This window comes from Eubalaena glacialis, chromosome 4, assembly GCF_028564815.1.
Source record: "Eubalaena glacialis isolate mEubGla1 chromosome 4, mEubGla1.1.hap2.+ XY, whole genome shotgun sequence".
Lineage (NCBI taxonomy): Eukaryota > Metazoa > Chordata > Mammalia > Artiodactyla > Balaenidae > Eubalaena > Eubalaena glacialis.
The window spans coordinates 76,833,003-76,849,849 of NC_083719.1; the positions used below are offsets into that span (position 1 = coordinate 76,833,003).

A 16,847-nucleotide genomic window follows, 5' to 3' on the forward strand; every position below is an offset into this window, starting at 1 on the left:
ATTTCCTCTCTTCCTGTGTTTTTGCCTTTATCAACTTCTATTCACACTTCAGACCTCATCTCCCATTTGACTTCCTTGGAGAATCCCTGTTCCCGACTAGAACAAATTCTCCTATATTTGCTCTACAGCAGCATGCACCTCCCTTTTATGGCACTTAAAACAGTTGTCATTTTACATTTCCTTCCATGATTATTTGATTTCTGAGCTCTCCACTGGATTTTAGTTCTACTGTATCCAAAGGGTCTAGCACAGGATTTGGCTTATAGTAGGTTCCTGGTGAATACCAGGATTATTTGAATAAATGAACACTTACACTTTATTCCTGTGTATGGATTAGCCAGCTAGCATATACTCCTTGGCTTGCACTGGGTGAAATAATATATTCTGAATTGGTGACTTTTAAAATGATGGGCTTTTATTTCTAAATGTTCTCTGTGAAAAAATGTCCTCACACACCCTTCCATCTGCGCACATGGGCCTATGCCTGTGCACATACATACATTCTTTCACAGTGCTAAGTTCTCACAGTAGGTATTATTTGATAGTACTTGTTCGAAAAGAAAATTTTCTTCCTCACTGAATGACATATAGATACTTAAATCATTCTTTGCAAATATTACATATGTGCTCATTGTTTAATTTTTTTAAAGGATAGAGAAAAATACTTTGAAAAGGGTGAATTTTTCAATGAGTTTAAAACACTTCCAAATTTGGAGTTGTAATTCACTATTTTTATTTACAGTCTAGGGAAAAATGCCAATAATACCTTTCCAGCAGAAAACATATACCAACTTTAATCGTGCATTATTTTAAACCAGCAATACACACATTGCTGAAATAGAATATTTAAACTTGCCTAAAAAATTACGTCTACTCCTAAAATGTGTTGCAATCAGAACTAGTGAGAATAGCTACTAGTATGTGAAAGTACCCTGAGTCTAATAAATAAATTCTGGTAAATTGTGGCAGAAAGTGCACTGGCAAGCATACCGATGCAGGTCAAACCTGATATTTTTTAATGTCACTTCAACAGTGCTGGAGTAATTAGCTCCTCTGTATCCCTTGTCAGTTTCTCATAGCAGCATGGTGTGCAAGGAAGTACAGACAGCCAGGGCTGGAAAATGGGTAACACCGATATGGAAGCCCATCAAGAAGATGAAGAGTACTCACTAATCATTCATCAAACAAATACCAGAAAGCAGAAACTCTACTGTAATTTCACCTCATTTTCTTTGTTATGGTACATCTGACAATATAATCAAAATAGTAAGGTCTGGACACCTCAATGTGGAAAAATGTAATCTCTGAATAAATACCACCATTTGCTACAAATAACAGTCTGAAATTGGAAAATAAAATAATGATAAAAGATGCAAATATATCCCTTATTTATAAGAGGTTCTGATCTGGAGAATAAAATAGGAAATTTGAATTCAAAAAATACAATACAACTAGACTACTGGTACCCAGGATACTCACAGAAACAAAGAACAGGCCAGATCCTCTTATGCTGTTTCTCTTTAATATTACCTCTGGGTCAGAGAAGGCTCACGACATTCAAACAAGTGAGAGCAAGAAAGCTACAACTAGGCTGAGGGGGAACTTACCACATCCCTGTGTTCTCCTTCTTTAGGGGTAAGGACGACTGAGAGTAAAATCATTCCAAGATCATGGTCAGGATAATGGGGATCTTTCAGTGTTACGGTCACATCCGTGGGCCTATGATATAAAATATTAAGATTTTGAGCATGAAGGAAACCATTGACGAAAGGCAAACTACTGAATGAGAAAAGATAGTTGCAAATGATATAACCAATAAGGGTTTAATACCCAAAATATATAAAGAACTCATACAACTCAATATCAAAAAAACAAGCAATTTGATTTAAAAATGGATAAACATGTTTCCAAGAAAGACATGCAGATGGCCAACAGACACATAAAAAGATGCTCAAAATCACTAATTATCAGGGAAATGCAAATCAAAACCACAATATGTCACCTCACACCTGTCAGAATGGTGATTATCAAAAAAGCAACAAATAATAAGTGTTCGTGAGGTTGTGGAGAAAAAGGAACACCTGTACACTGTTAGTGGGAATTTAAATTGGTGCAGCCACTATGGAAAATAATACGGAGGTGCCTCAAAAAATTAAAAATAGAACTATCATATGATCCAGCAATTCTACTCCTGGGTATCTATCCAAAGAAAACAAAAACACAATTGGAAGAGATACATGCACCCCTATGTTTATTGCAGCATTATTTACAATAGCCAAGATATGGAAACAACCAAAGTATCCATTGATAGATGAATGGATAAAAAAGATGTGGTATTTATGTGTATATATATCTATATATGTATATATATACACACACATACACACACACACACACAAAGGAATATTACTCAGCCATAAAAAAAGAGTGAAATCTTGCCATTTGCAACAATATGGATGGACCTGGAGGGTATCATGCTAAGTGAAATAAGCCAGACCAAGACAGATAGCATATGATTTCACTTATATGTCAAATCTAAAAAACAAAACAAAAGAAAAATCTAAACAAAGCAGAAACAGACTCATGGATACACAGAACAAACTGTTGCCAGAAGGGAGGGGAGTGGGGGAATGGACTAAATAGGTGAAGGGAATTAAGAGGCATATACTTCCAGTCATAAAATAAATACACAGGGATATAACATACAGCATAGAGAATATAGTCAACAATGTTGTAATAACTTTGTATGGTGACAGATGGTTACTAGACTTATTGAGATCATTTTGTAATGTCTATAATTGTCAGAGCCACAATGTTGTATACCTGAGACCAATACTGTATGTCAACTATGCTTCAATAAAAAATAAATATATAAAATATAAAAAAAGATTTTGAACTGTCATTAAACGAATAAGCCAAAATATATACTATATATATATTTTTAACATCTTTATTGGAGTATAATTGTTTTACAATGGTGTGTTAGTTTCTGCTTTATAACAAAGTGAATCAGCTATACATATACATACATCCCCATATCCCCTCCCTCTTGCATCTCCCTCCCACCTTTCCTATCCCACCCCTCTAGGTGGTCACAAAGCACCGAAACTGAGTTATCTGTAGTGAGGTGAATGGACCTAGAGTCTGTCATACAGAGTGAAGTAAGTCAGAAAGAGAAAAATAAATACCGTATGCTAACACGTATATATGGAATCTAAAAAAAAAAAATGGTTATGAAGAACCTAGGAGCAGGACAGGAATAAAGATGCAGACGTAGAGAATGGACTTGAGGACACAGGGAGGGGGAAGGGTAAGCTGGGACGAAGTGAGAGAGTGCATGGACTTATATATACTATATATTTTTAAGAAGAAAAGCAATTTTGTCTTCCTTTAATTTCCGGTACAATTTTTGTTGTTATTAAAATAACATCAATGTATTAAGTTATCCAATAAATCATGGGCCAATTGGGTATACTTGGATTCACTGCCTAAGTTTCAGCTCTTCATGGGGTTCTAGAAAGGCTGTGGGGCTGCTGGAAAGGCTAAGGAAGTACAGCAGTATTAAGAAAACTGTAAGGCCGTTCTCTGTGATCTCTAAATACACAGAGTGCAATAGCAGCCATTTTCTATAAATTTGAGTCCAACAACTCAATGACGGTCTTTTACTGACCACTACCTTCCTTTTAGTTCTTTAAGATTTTTTTTCTTAATCAGAAGAGTAAACAAACAAGTGGGAGAAGAGGAAAATATAAAATATAAATTGCCTGATATACATTATAAATATACTTTAAAAACAACGTATAGTTATTTGATGAACTTCTACTATTTAAAATAATGCTTCTATTTTTGGCTATTTAAACCTATGCCTAAATTTTTAGATTCAGAAATGCAAGGAAACCAGCACTTAGAAGAGGTGATCAATACTTAGAAGACTTCAGAATTAGATAAGTATCTCTAAGGAAGAGATTATGAATTGCTCAATATTACCCACAGTAACTTTTAGAAAATAATGTAAAATACACATTCAACTGATAATGTGTAGGTAATATCTTGTTTACATATTTCAATTAATATTGAACAAATAGGGGTTCATGCCCTCCATAAGCCTAAGGGACTGTGGAACATTCAGCACCACACTTGAATACTGAAATATTGGCAAATTAGGAATGTTCCCTTGCTTGTTCAATCATTCATTCATTTAATTCACAAAACATGAATTGAACATATGTGATACTAGGTTCTGGGTAAAAACCAGCAGTCAAGACCAAAGATAAGATACTTGTCTTCATGGAGCTTAACATTTAGTAAATGATACTGTTGGATTCTAGTACTGGGGAGAGGGCTTGATGGGGAAAGTGGTCCAAATAAAATCTTTCAATCCTGGCTGCACCTCAGAATCAACTGGAAGCTTTTAAAAAGTGCATAATCCTGAACTCTATCAATAATGATTCTGGTTCTGTAGATTGCGGGTGGTGTCTGGAAATCTATACATTTATAAAGGTCCCCAAATAATTTGGGGGAACCACAGGTACCTTTCAATGCTAAGATTTTACAATACTAGGACACTCTTTCAAATGATGCTTAATTTACCAATTCAAGAAATTGTGTTATGAAAAATATGAACAGTTTTTTTATGTCAGGGGTTTTAATTGAAATATAAGTAACCTATCAAACTGATAATATACATAAGTTACAACAGTTGTGATGCAAATTGCTCCAATATTAATTTAGTTATAACTAATCATTGTGGTTTGATGATAACAACTTGTTCCTTTTATTTTAACAAATGCATATTAGGCATTATAGTATATATGTGTATATATATATACATACACACATGTATATATATACACACATACACACATATGTATTTATATGGGGTTACAATTTGATTTGGTTCATTTTCCTGTAAAAATGATTACGTATAAAAATTAATAGCCAAAACTTCATTACATTTTTATAATGATTACATGATAAAGATTTAAGAACATTTGTAATTCTTTATGATGCTTATTTATTTTTTTTTTCAAAAGCAATACCTTAATGCATTATATAGTAGCATAAGTATTTATACGGCTACTATTATTATCCATCTGTCTACATCCAGAGAGTACTGATTTCTATTTTTTTTTTTTTTCTGGCCCCACTGCGTGGCTTATGGGATCTTAGTTCCCCGACCAGGGATTGAACCCAGAACCCAGGCCCTTGGCAGTGAAAGTATGGAGTCCTAACCACTGGACTGCCAGAGAATTCCCATATTGATTTTTATACATAGACTGTAATGGCATACACAAATATGTGATTTTTAAAAGTGGTAATTTGATGTTTATGTGGTTTTGAGGGGAGGGTATAGTTAGTTAAATACATAAAATAAGTAATGTGGTAAAATAAACACCAAATGCTTATAATCTTTTGGTTTTTTACCCATCTCATATGTTTTTCCATTTAAAATTATTTTTCACCAGTAATCTATCTTTAATAGAGAAAAAGAGAAACTTATGCTCTGTGATTAAACCTAGTAATTTGCATACCCTTATGCAGAATCTACAGAGAAAATAACCGTGGCCTTTACAGAAGAACAGCACAGCCCAGTCTAGCTGGAGCTCAGTTTCATGATAACGGACCACATACACCACCACCTAGGACTTCCTTCAGCCATGCTGAGGCGGGGAGCAAGCAATCACCCTGAGGTCAGACTGCTAGGCTCTGGGTTGGAATGAAGGACACGTAGGAAGTATAGAAAAGGCCACTCTTTTGTCCAGTTTGAGGCACAGATGACCATTAGAAGACCACCAATAAGCTGCCACTGTGCTCAGGCTACAACATATAAGGAGTTCTACTATTTATATTTCATCTACATTTAAAATATAAAGTTGTGATCTGACCCATTACTCTGCTTTCCACTATTCCTGCCACATGATATAACATGATCATCTAAACCTGCGGTCCCCAACGTTTTTGGCACCAGGGACCAGTTTCATGGAAGACAATTTTTCCACAGACCGGGGGTTGGGGGGTGGGGGATGGTTTCAGGATGATTCAAGCGCATTACATTTATTGTGCACTTTATTTCTATTATTACTACATTGTAATATATAATGAAATAATTATACAACTCACCATAATGCAGAATCAGTGGGAACCCTGAGCTTGTTTTCACTTGCCGCTCACTGATAGGTTTTTTTTTTTTTTACATCTTTATTGGATTATAATTGCTTTACAATGTTGTGTTAGTTTCTGCTGTACAACAAAGTGAATCAGCTATATGTATACCTATATCCCATCCCTCATGAGCCTCCCTCTCTCCCTCCCCATCCCACCCCTCTAGGTCGTCACAAAACACAGAGCTGGGGGGCTTCCCTGGTGGCGTACTTGTTAAGAATCTGCCTGTCGATGCAGGGGACACAGGTTTGAGCCCTGGTCCGGGAAGATCCCACATGCCGCAGAGCAACTAAGCCCGTGCGCCACAACTACTGAGCCTGTGCTCTAGAGCCCGTGAGCCACAACTACTGAGCCCGCGTGCCACAGCTACTGAAGCCTGTGCGCCTAGAGCCCGTGCTCCGCAACAAGAGAAGCCACTGCAATGAGAAGCCTGCGCGCCGCCACGAAGAGTAGGCCCCACTCGCCACAACTAGAGAAAGCCCGCACACAGCAATGAAGACCCAATGCAGCCAAAAATAAACAAATAAATAAATTTATTAAAAAAAAAAAAGCACCGAGCTGATCTCCCTGTGCTATACAGCAGCTTCATGAGTCTGCAAGCAATGGATTTATTATGGTCTCTGTGCAGTCAAACCTCTCTGCTAATGATAATCTGTATTTGCAGCTGCTCCCTAGCGCTAGCATCACTGCCTCAGCTCCACCTCAGATCATCAGGCATTAGATTCTCATAAGGAGCGGGCAACCTAGATCCCTTGCATGTGCAGTTCACAGTAGGGTTCGTGCTCCTATGAGAACCTAATGCTGCTGATCTGACAGGAGGCGGAGCTCAGGCGGTAATGCGAGTGACGGGGACGGGCTGTAAATAGACGAAGCTTCCCTCGCTCGCCTGCCGCTCCCCTCCTGCTCTGCAGCCCGGTTCCTAACAGGGGTTGGGGACCCCTAATCTAAACCATCTCTTTAAAACCACCAAAGATGATTTGGCAGCCTCCTTTGCAATCCATTCCAGCACTGCTGGACCTTTTAAAACCTATTTTTTCTTCTGTAGTATTAATCAATTCCTATCTCCTATGTTGAAATATATTAAAAAAATAAAAGCCCATAATTTGGTGCAAGGAATGGTTAATATTCATAATATTAATTTAGTTATAACTAATCATTACTTTACAACTAGTCAAGCAATGATAAGTTAATGTAACTGAGTAAATACAACCAATCTGCCTCCACTTTCGGGCTACTCCTCGGTAACCTAGGATTCCTGATGATGGCAAAATTAGATTCTACTTCAGCTTAAGTTATAAGAGTGTTGCTATTTTCGATGCATAGTGTATTCATCTTATTTCCTGTGTGGTGGCCTCATTCTTAAATTAATAATTATGATTAACATGTATCATCTTCTTTATGCCCCAGTATAATCATACCATCAATGTGAGAGCAAGGAATGTGTCTTAATCTAGATTCCTGGTGCTCAGCACAGTCTGGGGGACAAAGAAAGTGTCTTAAGAATTTTTCTGCTGGGGACTTCCCTGGCAGTCCAGGTCCAGTGGTTAGGACTCCGTGCTTCCACTGCAGGGGGCACGGGTTCCATTCCTGGTTGGGGAACTAAAATCCCTCATTCTGCATGGCGTGGCCAAAAAAAAAAGAAAAGAAAAAAGAATTTTTCTGCTGAATAGTTGTTGTCGAATGAGATAGTGAGGGAAGATGCTAAGTATTATTTCCACCAGGTAAGTGAGAAAGACATACTTGAGAAAGTCTGGCTAGCACGAAGACTCACAACCATAAATGACAGAACAGCGACTAGAACCCAGATCTATTGACATTTTCTGTTACACAGGCCCAGTTTCATAAAAAGGTGTAGTGATATTACAACAGTTCAAAAGTTACCTGTTTAACTCCAATTGTGTGAGATCCAGAAAGGCTGAGCCCATAAAGTCATCCTGTAGTCCAAAGTCATAGTCAAATACCTATGAAGCCAAAGACAGAGACATTATTATAAACAATTCCAATATAAGCTTTAAGTGAAAAACATCTTCATTATAAAATACTGGTTGTCTATGTCACCAAAATCAATAAAATTTCCTAAGATTTATTTTTAAAATTTTATTTGTTTTTGTGTTTTGAAATACTAAGGTCTCACAAAACATTCAAAGGAAATTACATTTAATTTTACAATTAAAATTACTGATTTGTATAAAGTAGAACGTCAAAGAAGGTGATAAAATCAAATAAATTATAGTGATTCATCAAAAATGTGGGAACCACAGGCTTAGAATATTTTCCTCTCATTATAGATGGCCTATTAGCATTACTGAAAGGCAAAGTGAGTTGGTATGAAATTCAACAAATATGTCTTCCATACCGGACTGTAGGTGATGAAGATATGACTCCAATTTCTTGTATTTTTCAGGTCATCAAAGATATATTCTCTGATATTATAGGACAATGCCATTTTAAACATACAAATAAGTAAACATTAAGATATTATGATTAAAGTACTTCATAAAGTTATTCTAAGTTTAAATTAAATTTTTATTATCACAAGCAATGATTAGGGCATAATATTAATGTGACTAACAACAACAAAACAGAAAGAAAAAGAAAAAGAAAAGAATGTATTTCTTTCTTCTGTCAAAACTATTTATCTTCTTTGTGCCCTTCATGGTTTGTATTCATACTATGATGAAAAAGACAGGAAATGTGCTTGACCTTCTGGACCCTACACTGAACAGCTGGGAGAGTCCACAGAAACCCAAATAGATATATACAGTTCAGTGAGGAGCACCATGGAGACAAAAGTGTAAGGGAATGTGTTGGGAGCTGATATTTTATTATTTTTTTAATTAATTAAAAAAATTTTTTTATTCAGGTATAGTTGATGTACATTAGTACATAAGTTTTAGGTGTACAACACAGTGTTCACAATTTTTAAAGGTTATATTCCATTTATAGTTATTATAAAAATTGGTTATATTCCCTGTGCTGTACAATATATCCTGTAGCTGACTTATTTTATACATAGTAGTTTGTACCTCTTAATCCCCTACTCCTATCTTGCCCCTCCCCCCTTCCCTTTCCCCATTGGTAATCACTAGTTTGTTCTCTATATCTATAAGTCTGTTTCTTTCTTGTTATATTTATTAGTTTGTTGTATTTTTTAGATTCCACATATAAGTGACATCATACAGAATTTGTCTTTCTCTGTCTGACTTATTTCACTTAGCATAATACCCTCTAAGTCCATCTGTGTTGTTGCAAATGGTAAAAATTCATTCTTTTTTATGGCTGAGTAGTATTCCATTACACACACACACACACACACACACACACACACACACACCCCATATCTTCTTTATCCAACCATCTCCTGATGGACACTTGGGTTGCTTCCATACCTTGGCAATTATAAATAATGCTGCCATGAACATTGGGGTACATGTGTCTTTTCTAATTAGTGTTTTCATTTTCTTTGGATATATATCCAGGAGTGGACATACATCCATTTTAAGGGTACAGTTCAATGAGTTTTGACAAATGTCTATGGCTATGCAACCACTGACACAGTCAAGGTGGAAGACATTTCCATAACTCCCAAAGTTCCCTCATGATCCTTTTCGACATTCTTCTTCCTCACCTGCTCTGCCCTTGGCAAACACTGATCTGCTTTCTGTTGTCATAGATTTGCTTTGTTTTTCTATAATTTCATATAACAAACTACTGGTTACCAAGGGGAGAAAGGGGGGGTGGGATGAATGGGAGATTGGGATTGACATATATGTACTACAATGTTTAAAATAGATAACTAGTGAGACCCTACTGTATAGCACAGGGAACTCTACTCCATGCTCTGTGGTGACCTAAATGGGAAAGAAATCTTAAAAAAAGTGGATATACGTATACATATAACTGATTCACTTTGCTGCACAGTAGAAACTAACACAACATTGTAAAGCAACTCTACTCCAATAAAAACTAATTTAAAAAAGTAAAAAAAAAAAGCATGATGCTGAGTGATATAAGCATTCAATGAGAATATACATTTGGAGCTGATATTTTAGATTGGGAGTCCAGGAAGGCCTCTCAGAGGAAGTATGATTGTGTAGAGACTACAATGATGAGAAAGATTAAACCACTAGAGTGACACTAGAATGGGAAGAGCACACCAGGTGGAGGAAACAGCAAGTGATTAGCATGTTCAAGGATCAGCCAGCAGCCAGCATGGCTGAAGCAGACTGAGAAAGGTGGAGAGTGGAAGGAAGTTGGAGAGAGAGCTCAGAGCTAGATCAGATAGATGGGGCCATTTCCAAAGAACTCTAAGTGAACGGGAGTTGGCTAATTTCCATCCATTTAAACATTTTCTTACTCATTTATTTCCTTGGTCAACATTGATTAAATGCTTATTATGTGCCAGACAATGTGCTAGGCATTGAGTAAACTGTGGTGAGGAAATCTCACATTGTCAATGCTTATAGTTTAGTGAGGGAGGCAGATGTTAAACAAGGAAGTGCACAGGTGATAGAATTACAAACTTTGATGACTGTTGTAAAGGAAAGAACAGGGTACAAAAAGAAAAAAATTACATTGGAGATCAGGGAAAGCTTTTAAGATTGAAAAAAAGGTTACTACATGGAGTTTAGAGCTGTGTTTCTGACCTTTTCAAATAGAAAATCATTGTATTGCTCACTGGAGTAAATGAGCATAAACAGGTAAGTCTGCTCTTGAAAGGATGACCCAGACCACTGAACTCTCCAGGAGGTGAGAATGCACTGGGCTGAGAGAACCTGTAGCTCAGCATCCCTCTGCCCAATCCTTGACACAACAGTTAAAAAGCTCCAAGCTGAGGGAGTAGGATGTACAGAAGCCCTGCATCAGTTACTGTTTTCTTTTCTCTAGTACAGGTGTACTGCAATTTAAACAAACTTAATATGTAAAAAGTTGATGTTAAAAAAAATAAATCCTTTGCTTTACAAAGGAATTCTTAAATTAGAAGAGTCACAAGGGATTTATTTAAGTTATAAGCTCCTCTAATGCCTTTTAAATTATTCAATTTATAGTCATTTGATTTACTTACAACCTTTCAGGAGTACATTTGCTGTAGAAAGCACAGCACTCCCGCAGTAAATATTTTCCTTGATCAATTACACTTCTGAGCTTTAGTCATCTGGTCAGTGGCATATCTTATACAACTGACACCTTGGTATTTGCAAGTGGCTGCAGTAATGTATTTTACAACATAAAATTTATACCAAAATTAGAGAAATTTCTCTTGTGCAATCTCTTCTGATTGTATCAGCCTAAGGATTAAAATCTTGGGGAGACTACAGTGACATATAATCCATGAGAACACCTGGGATTCACCTACACATATGAAGTGGAAAGCTGTGAATCCAGTGAATTGATCAGTATAGACAGCCCAAATGGGTGAGTCAACATTCAAACTCTGTTTATTCTCATGGGGAGAGTCTTTTCTACAGTCCTAATGCTACAGGTTTACATTAGTTCTCAATTCCTATTACTCAGCAAAGGCATAAACACAGGGAAGAATGGAGATATCAGAATCCATTCCTTAATGAAATTGTTTGCTATGCAATTTGGTTCCAAGCTCTATAAACTATTTGTCAGAGGGAGCATTGCTCTAGGTGAAGTGTCAGAAAATATAGAACATAGAAGAGTGATGAAATAGGAAAGGCACTCCCACTGCAATAAGAAGCACAGTTAATGACAATTAATGTTTATTCAACATTTACCATATATAAGGCACTGTGTTAAACACATCATATAGATTTTTAAATTTCATTCTTATACAACTCAGTGAACAAAGTATTGTTTCCATTTGTCAGATAAGGAATCCAAAGCTTAGAACATTTATGTTACTTGCCCCTAAATGCCCGGGCTAAGAAGAGGTCAGATTCAAATCTTGTAATGGATTTCAGACACAGAGCATATTTAAACTGATGTACAGTCAGGGTTGAGGGTCATTGGTATATGACGTTCTTTTTAGGACCCTTAGAACCTACTGAGAAATAATTTTGGACAAGACAGTTATATGGTCCTTAGCTTGACCCATGCTTTAAGTACCTTTTCAATTTTAAATCTTAAGCTTGGATAGATGTGAGTTATTTAAGGAACTATCAAGTTTGTTAAAATGACAATCTTAGAATCAGTACTATGGCTCCAAACAGAATAGTTTTTCTAGTTATCAAAATCTTTCTATTATTTAGAAGAGCACTTTCAATTTAGCTCTTCTAGCTCATGATTAGGCCAAACAAGCAACAATTTACATTTCTCCTTTTAGATTACTTCTACGTCTTCCCACTGTAATTCTGGGTGCTCATCGTGTACACGGAATAATAGTGCCAGTGAAATTACAATGGAGAATCTGAATTTAATTCAACTGAAATGGATGCTGAATTTACTCTGTTATTTAAGATGTGTGCTGGAGCATCTCTGTGGATACAGAGCAGGCTCCAGTGGCTCTTATCTCAATTAGAAGCACTGCATTTAACTCCCAGATTCTACTGCTACCCTATGATAAATATGTTTCAAGCCCATCCCTGCAGCCTTGTTTTTACCTGCCCTTACTGTGAAGTCATTCATAACTGAAGGAATATTCTCTTTTTATTAAAAGTAAAAGCTATATGAATTCCAACCAATTGGAAAGTGTATTTATTTATTTTGTGTAGTATTTAAAAATGACAGTACCAAGATGTTTTAAAATTTGTTTTTACTAGAAATGTTACAAGTACTGTAACTTCAGTGTGATTTTATAACCTTAGCTTAGAACTGAATTTTGTTTCCCTTGGTAATCTTTACACTGATAGAAATCAGATTACAGTGTGCATGTGGACTTCTTTTTCCTTGAACCATAGAGAGGAGGGTTGAAGACAATATTTTCTAATCATCTAGTTCATGGATGCATTTTCATATTACCTGTCACTACAGAATCAGTTAGTCCCTAAGAAATCTTTCAGGCAAGATTAATTTCCTATCACAGAGGATGTGGGCATCATATAAAAGTCAATCACACAGAGCTATGTAGAGACAATGAAAATAATGCAATCTTCATGAAATTCTAGTAACTTAAAATATCATTTCCACCAATGTATATTATTTAGGTCTTTGTGTGTCCCACATTAGGCAAAAAGTAGATAACACAAAACATGGGAAAAGTAAAGGTGAAAGTTAGAAATTTTTTTTCAAAAGAAGCCCTATGCATAGTCCAGAAAATGAAAATCAAAAGAAAAATATCAAAGCATATTAAAAAGTATAAAGCATTACATAAAAATAAAGTCTTGTTATTTTATGTTTGTACTAGTACTTGAGAGGCCGGTGTGATTTCTGTTTAACTTATTTTTTCTTAGGTAGAAATGTAAAAAAAAAGTGTCAAATCCTTTACAATTCACTATGTATCTTCTTCTATAAGGTGGAAGTTAGGTTGTGGCTACATAATGTTGTACTTTGGAAACTCAAAGTGGTAAAAAACAAAAACAAAAACCACCCTTGGGTTTTCTCTCCTAACTTCTTTGTTCCCAGTGTGTCATTAACCAGGCCTTTGGTCTATAGGCAGTGTTACCGGCTCCATTTTCAGTATGTATGTGTATCTATTCTTGCTCTCTTAAACCAAAACAAAAATTTTTGCCACCATTTTTTTCTGTGTACTTCAGATTTTTGCTTGCTTTTGAGCCTATTATGATATTCCTTTTGAAATACACATTTGACATCTGGATGTCTGCACAGATGAATTTCATTCTTGAACACAAAAGAATAGCAGAGGGAGAGAGGGCTTCCCTGGTGGCGCAGTGGTTAAGAATCCGCCTGCCAATGCAGGGGACACGGGTTCGTGCCCCGGTCCAGGAAGATCCCACATGCCGCAGAGCGGCTAGGTCCATGAGCCTCAACTACTGAGCCTGCGCGTCTGGAGCCTGTGCTCTGCAACAAGAGAGGCCGCGATAGTGAGAGGCCCGCGCACCGCGATGAAGAGTGGCCCCTGCTTGCCGCAACTGGAGAAAGCCCTCGCACAGAAACGAAGACCCAACACAGCCAAAAATAAATAAATAAATAAATAAATTTATTAAAAAAAAAAAAAAAAAGAATAGCAGAGGGACCTAACCATTACCTAATGTAATACTGGAACATTCATTTGTAACCGCTTTAAAGACTGGAGATCCACATGCTTCTGTCATAGAGTAATATCCCATTAAAGAAACGGATCCACAGCAAAAGCAATTAGAAATTAATCCTTTTCTTCCATAATTTTTCTCTTAAGGGACATTATATGAGATCCCAATGGTCCAGTGCTATCCTTATTAACCCTGCTTTCCTTTCCTATCCATTTCCTTCATGGTTGCAGCTGCTCTAACTTATTTCTTCTAAACCTCCCTAGGAATAAGCTTCCTTAATCCTACTTGTCTTTTTTAAAATTCCTTTTTTCCCTTTATCTCAGTTCTTTATTATGAAGGTATTTCCTTTTTTCTCATGTAGACATTTCTTTCTCTCTAGAGATGAGGAGTAGGGGAGAAACATCTCTGACCATGGAGGTCTTCCCTTTGGTGGGAGGAGGGTTGGCCAGGAAGACTCTCACATTAATAATTCTTGGGTCATGATTTTTGAACACTAAAAGATAGCTCACTAATTCTATTTAACTGATTTCCTTTAGCCATTGTCCATTTGAGACAATTTCTTAAGCAAATACAGGTCTATGTTCCCCATAATGACTTCTAGAAACTTATCAACTACATACTTGGAGTTCTCTTTTTCATCGATTTGATAAATGGTCCTGCTATGATTTTAGTAACATCTTGATTACTTTTTCCTTTCTGTGGAAAAGAGGAACAACTGGAAGCAATGTAAATGAAGATTTGAGGGGAAGAAGGATGCCCAGAGATTGCTGAAAGAGTGATCAAGTGACCTTTGGGGCTCACATGCCAGTTGTGACAATTTAGAGAAAAGGATGGGGCATGTGATGTGGTAAAAGCAGAAAAAGGTTTGGTCACTGCATGGATAGTCAGAACATAAGAGTCAAAAAGAATATAAGTACCTAGAGATATGAATTAAAGGGAAGTCAGGTTTGAAAGTAAAATAAGGAATTAAGGTTAACTCCATAAATTCTTCTTCTTCTCTTTTTTTTCTAACTACATCAAATGAAAGGAAATACTTCCCCCCCCCCATCTTTGGTAATGTAATAGAGACAGGAGTTTTTCTCCCTCTATTATGTTTACCCTCCTCACCTTCCAAGTAAAGCATTTTATTTGCAACCAGGAATGGTAGATCCCTGATATAATTCTTTCTAAAAAAATTATTTATTTATTTATTTATTATTTATTTATTTATGGCTGCGTTGGGTCTTCGTTGCTGCGCGTGGGCTTTCTCTAGTTGCAGCGAGCAGGGGCTACTCTTCGTTGCGGTGCGCGGGCTTCTCATTGTGGTGGCTTCTCTTGTTGCGGAGCACAGGCTCTAGGCGCATGGACTTCGGTAGTTGTGGCACGCAGGCTCAGTAGTTGTGGCTCGCGGGCTCTAGAGCGCAGGCTCAGTAGTTGTGGCACACGGGCTTAGTTGCTCCACGGCATGTGGGATCTTCCTGGACCAGGGCTCAAACCCGTGTCCCCTTCATTGGCAGGTGGATTCTTAACAACTGTGCCACCAGGGAAGTCTCCCCTGATATAATTTTTAAACAGAAAGGGTGTGTTCTGTGTAAGCTCTTCGTGCTAGATTATATGGAATCTTGTTTTTATACGTTCCCAAAGTGCACTAAATCAGTTAACTGCACCAAGCAGGAGGAGACGGACTTCATAATTCTCCTAAATATAACTGGTAATAGAACTGTCCAGAAGAAAAATGCTCCCACCAGCTCCCCCTCCCCTATAGCTCATTTCTATCACATCACCAACAGATTAGAATTGCACATAGCAGAATATATCTCTGGTGAAAAATCTCATCAGACAGACAGACATTATAAAAAACCATTAAACGGGGATTTCTATATCAGATTACATTAGGGGAAAAACAAATAAATGGTTCACCTTTATATACAACGGCTCCTTAAGATGATCAACAAGAAGGCAAGCTTTCTCCTCCCACACAGGATTGAGGTTCTTGTGTATTATTTTACTTCTATAAACTTCTTTTCCTCCAATTTTAAACTTCACGTATGGATCACTTGTCCCTGTTAAAGATATACAAATTGATCCATGTTAATCATGCTTTTCTACAGAAGCAAGAGAGTAGCTCATCTAAACATTAGAAAGTATTTAAAGGAATAAAATTTAAGTAAACCTTATCACATGAGAAAAATAAGGATTAAGTGCCTTTTCCTAAATTTTCCCTTAAATATTGAAGTGACAGTAAATAATAATAATAATTATTATTATATCTTCTGATCTTAATACTGTAACCCTGTTCTGGTATTTTAAAACTCTACTGCATGTTGCATTTATAAATTTAATTCATGTTGTAAATGATAGAGATTAATCTGACGTTTCATCTGGTCAACTATAATAAAGATGATCCATGATCTTGGCTGATTTAACAAGTTTTAGACTTATATATGCTGCTAAAAATTTACACTAGTTTAATGGGTTTCGGAAAAGGTGAGTCTTAAATTGAGCTTCAGTTTTATCCTTGGTCCCATATTTTCTTCACAGGTATCAGTTTTATCCTTGGTCCCGTATTTTGTTCACAGGTTTCAATTTTAG

The 16,847-nt window shown here is 36.6% G+C and overlaps 1 protein-coding gene across 4 annotated transcripts in view; it reads right to left on the reverse strand.

Annotated features, from left to right (window-relative positions):
- The window catches only part of MCTP1 (multiple C2 and transmembrane domain containing 1), a 562,693-nt gene that overhangs the window by 248,391 nt on the left and 297,455 nt on the right, over window positions 1-16,847 (reverse strand). For all 4 annotated transcript variants that reach the window (XM_061188003.1, XM_061188002.1, XM_061188001.1 and 1 more), the window contains exons 3-5: window positions 16,176-16,318; window positions 8,044-8,123; window positions 1,608-1,719 (exon numbers count right to left, since the gene is read on the reverse strand). In XM_061188003.1, the coding sequence (XP_061043986.1) occupies window positions 1,608-1,719; window positions 8,044-8,123; window positions 16,176-16,318 (335 nt within the window). The remainder of the gene's footprint in view (window positions 1-1,607; window positions 1,720-8,043; window positions 8,124-16,175; window positions 16,319-16,847) is intronic.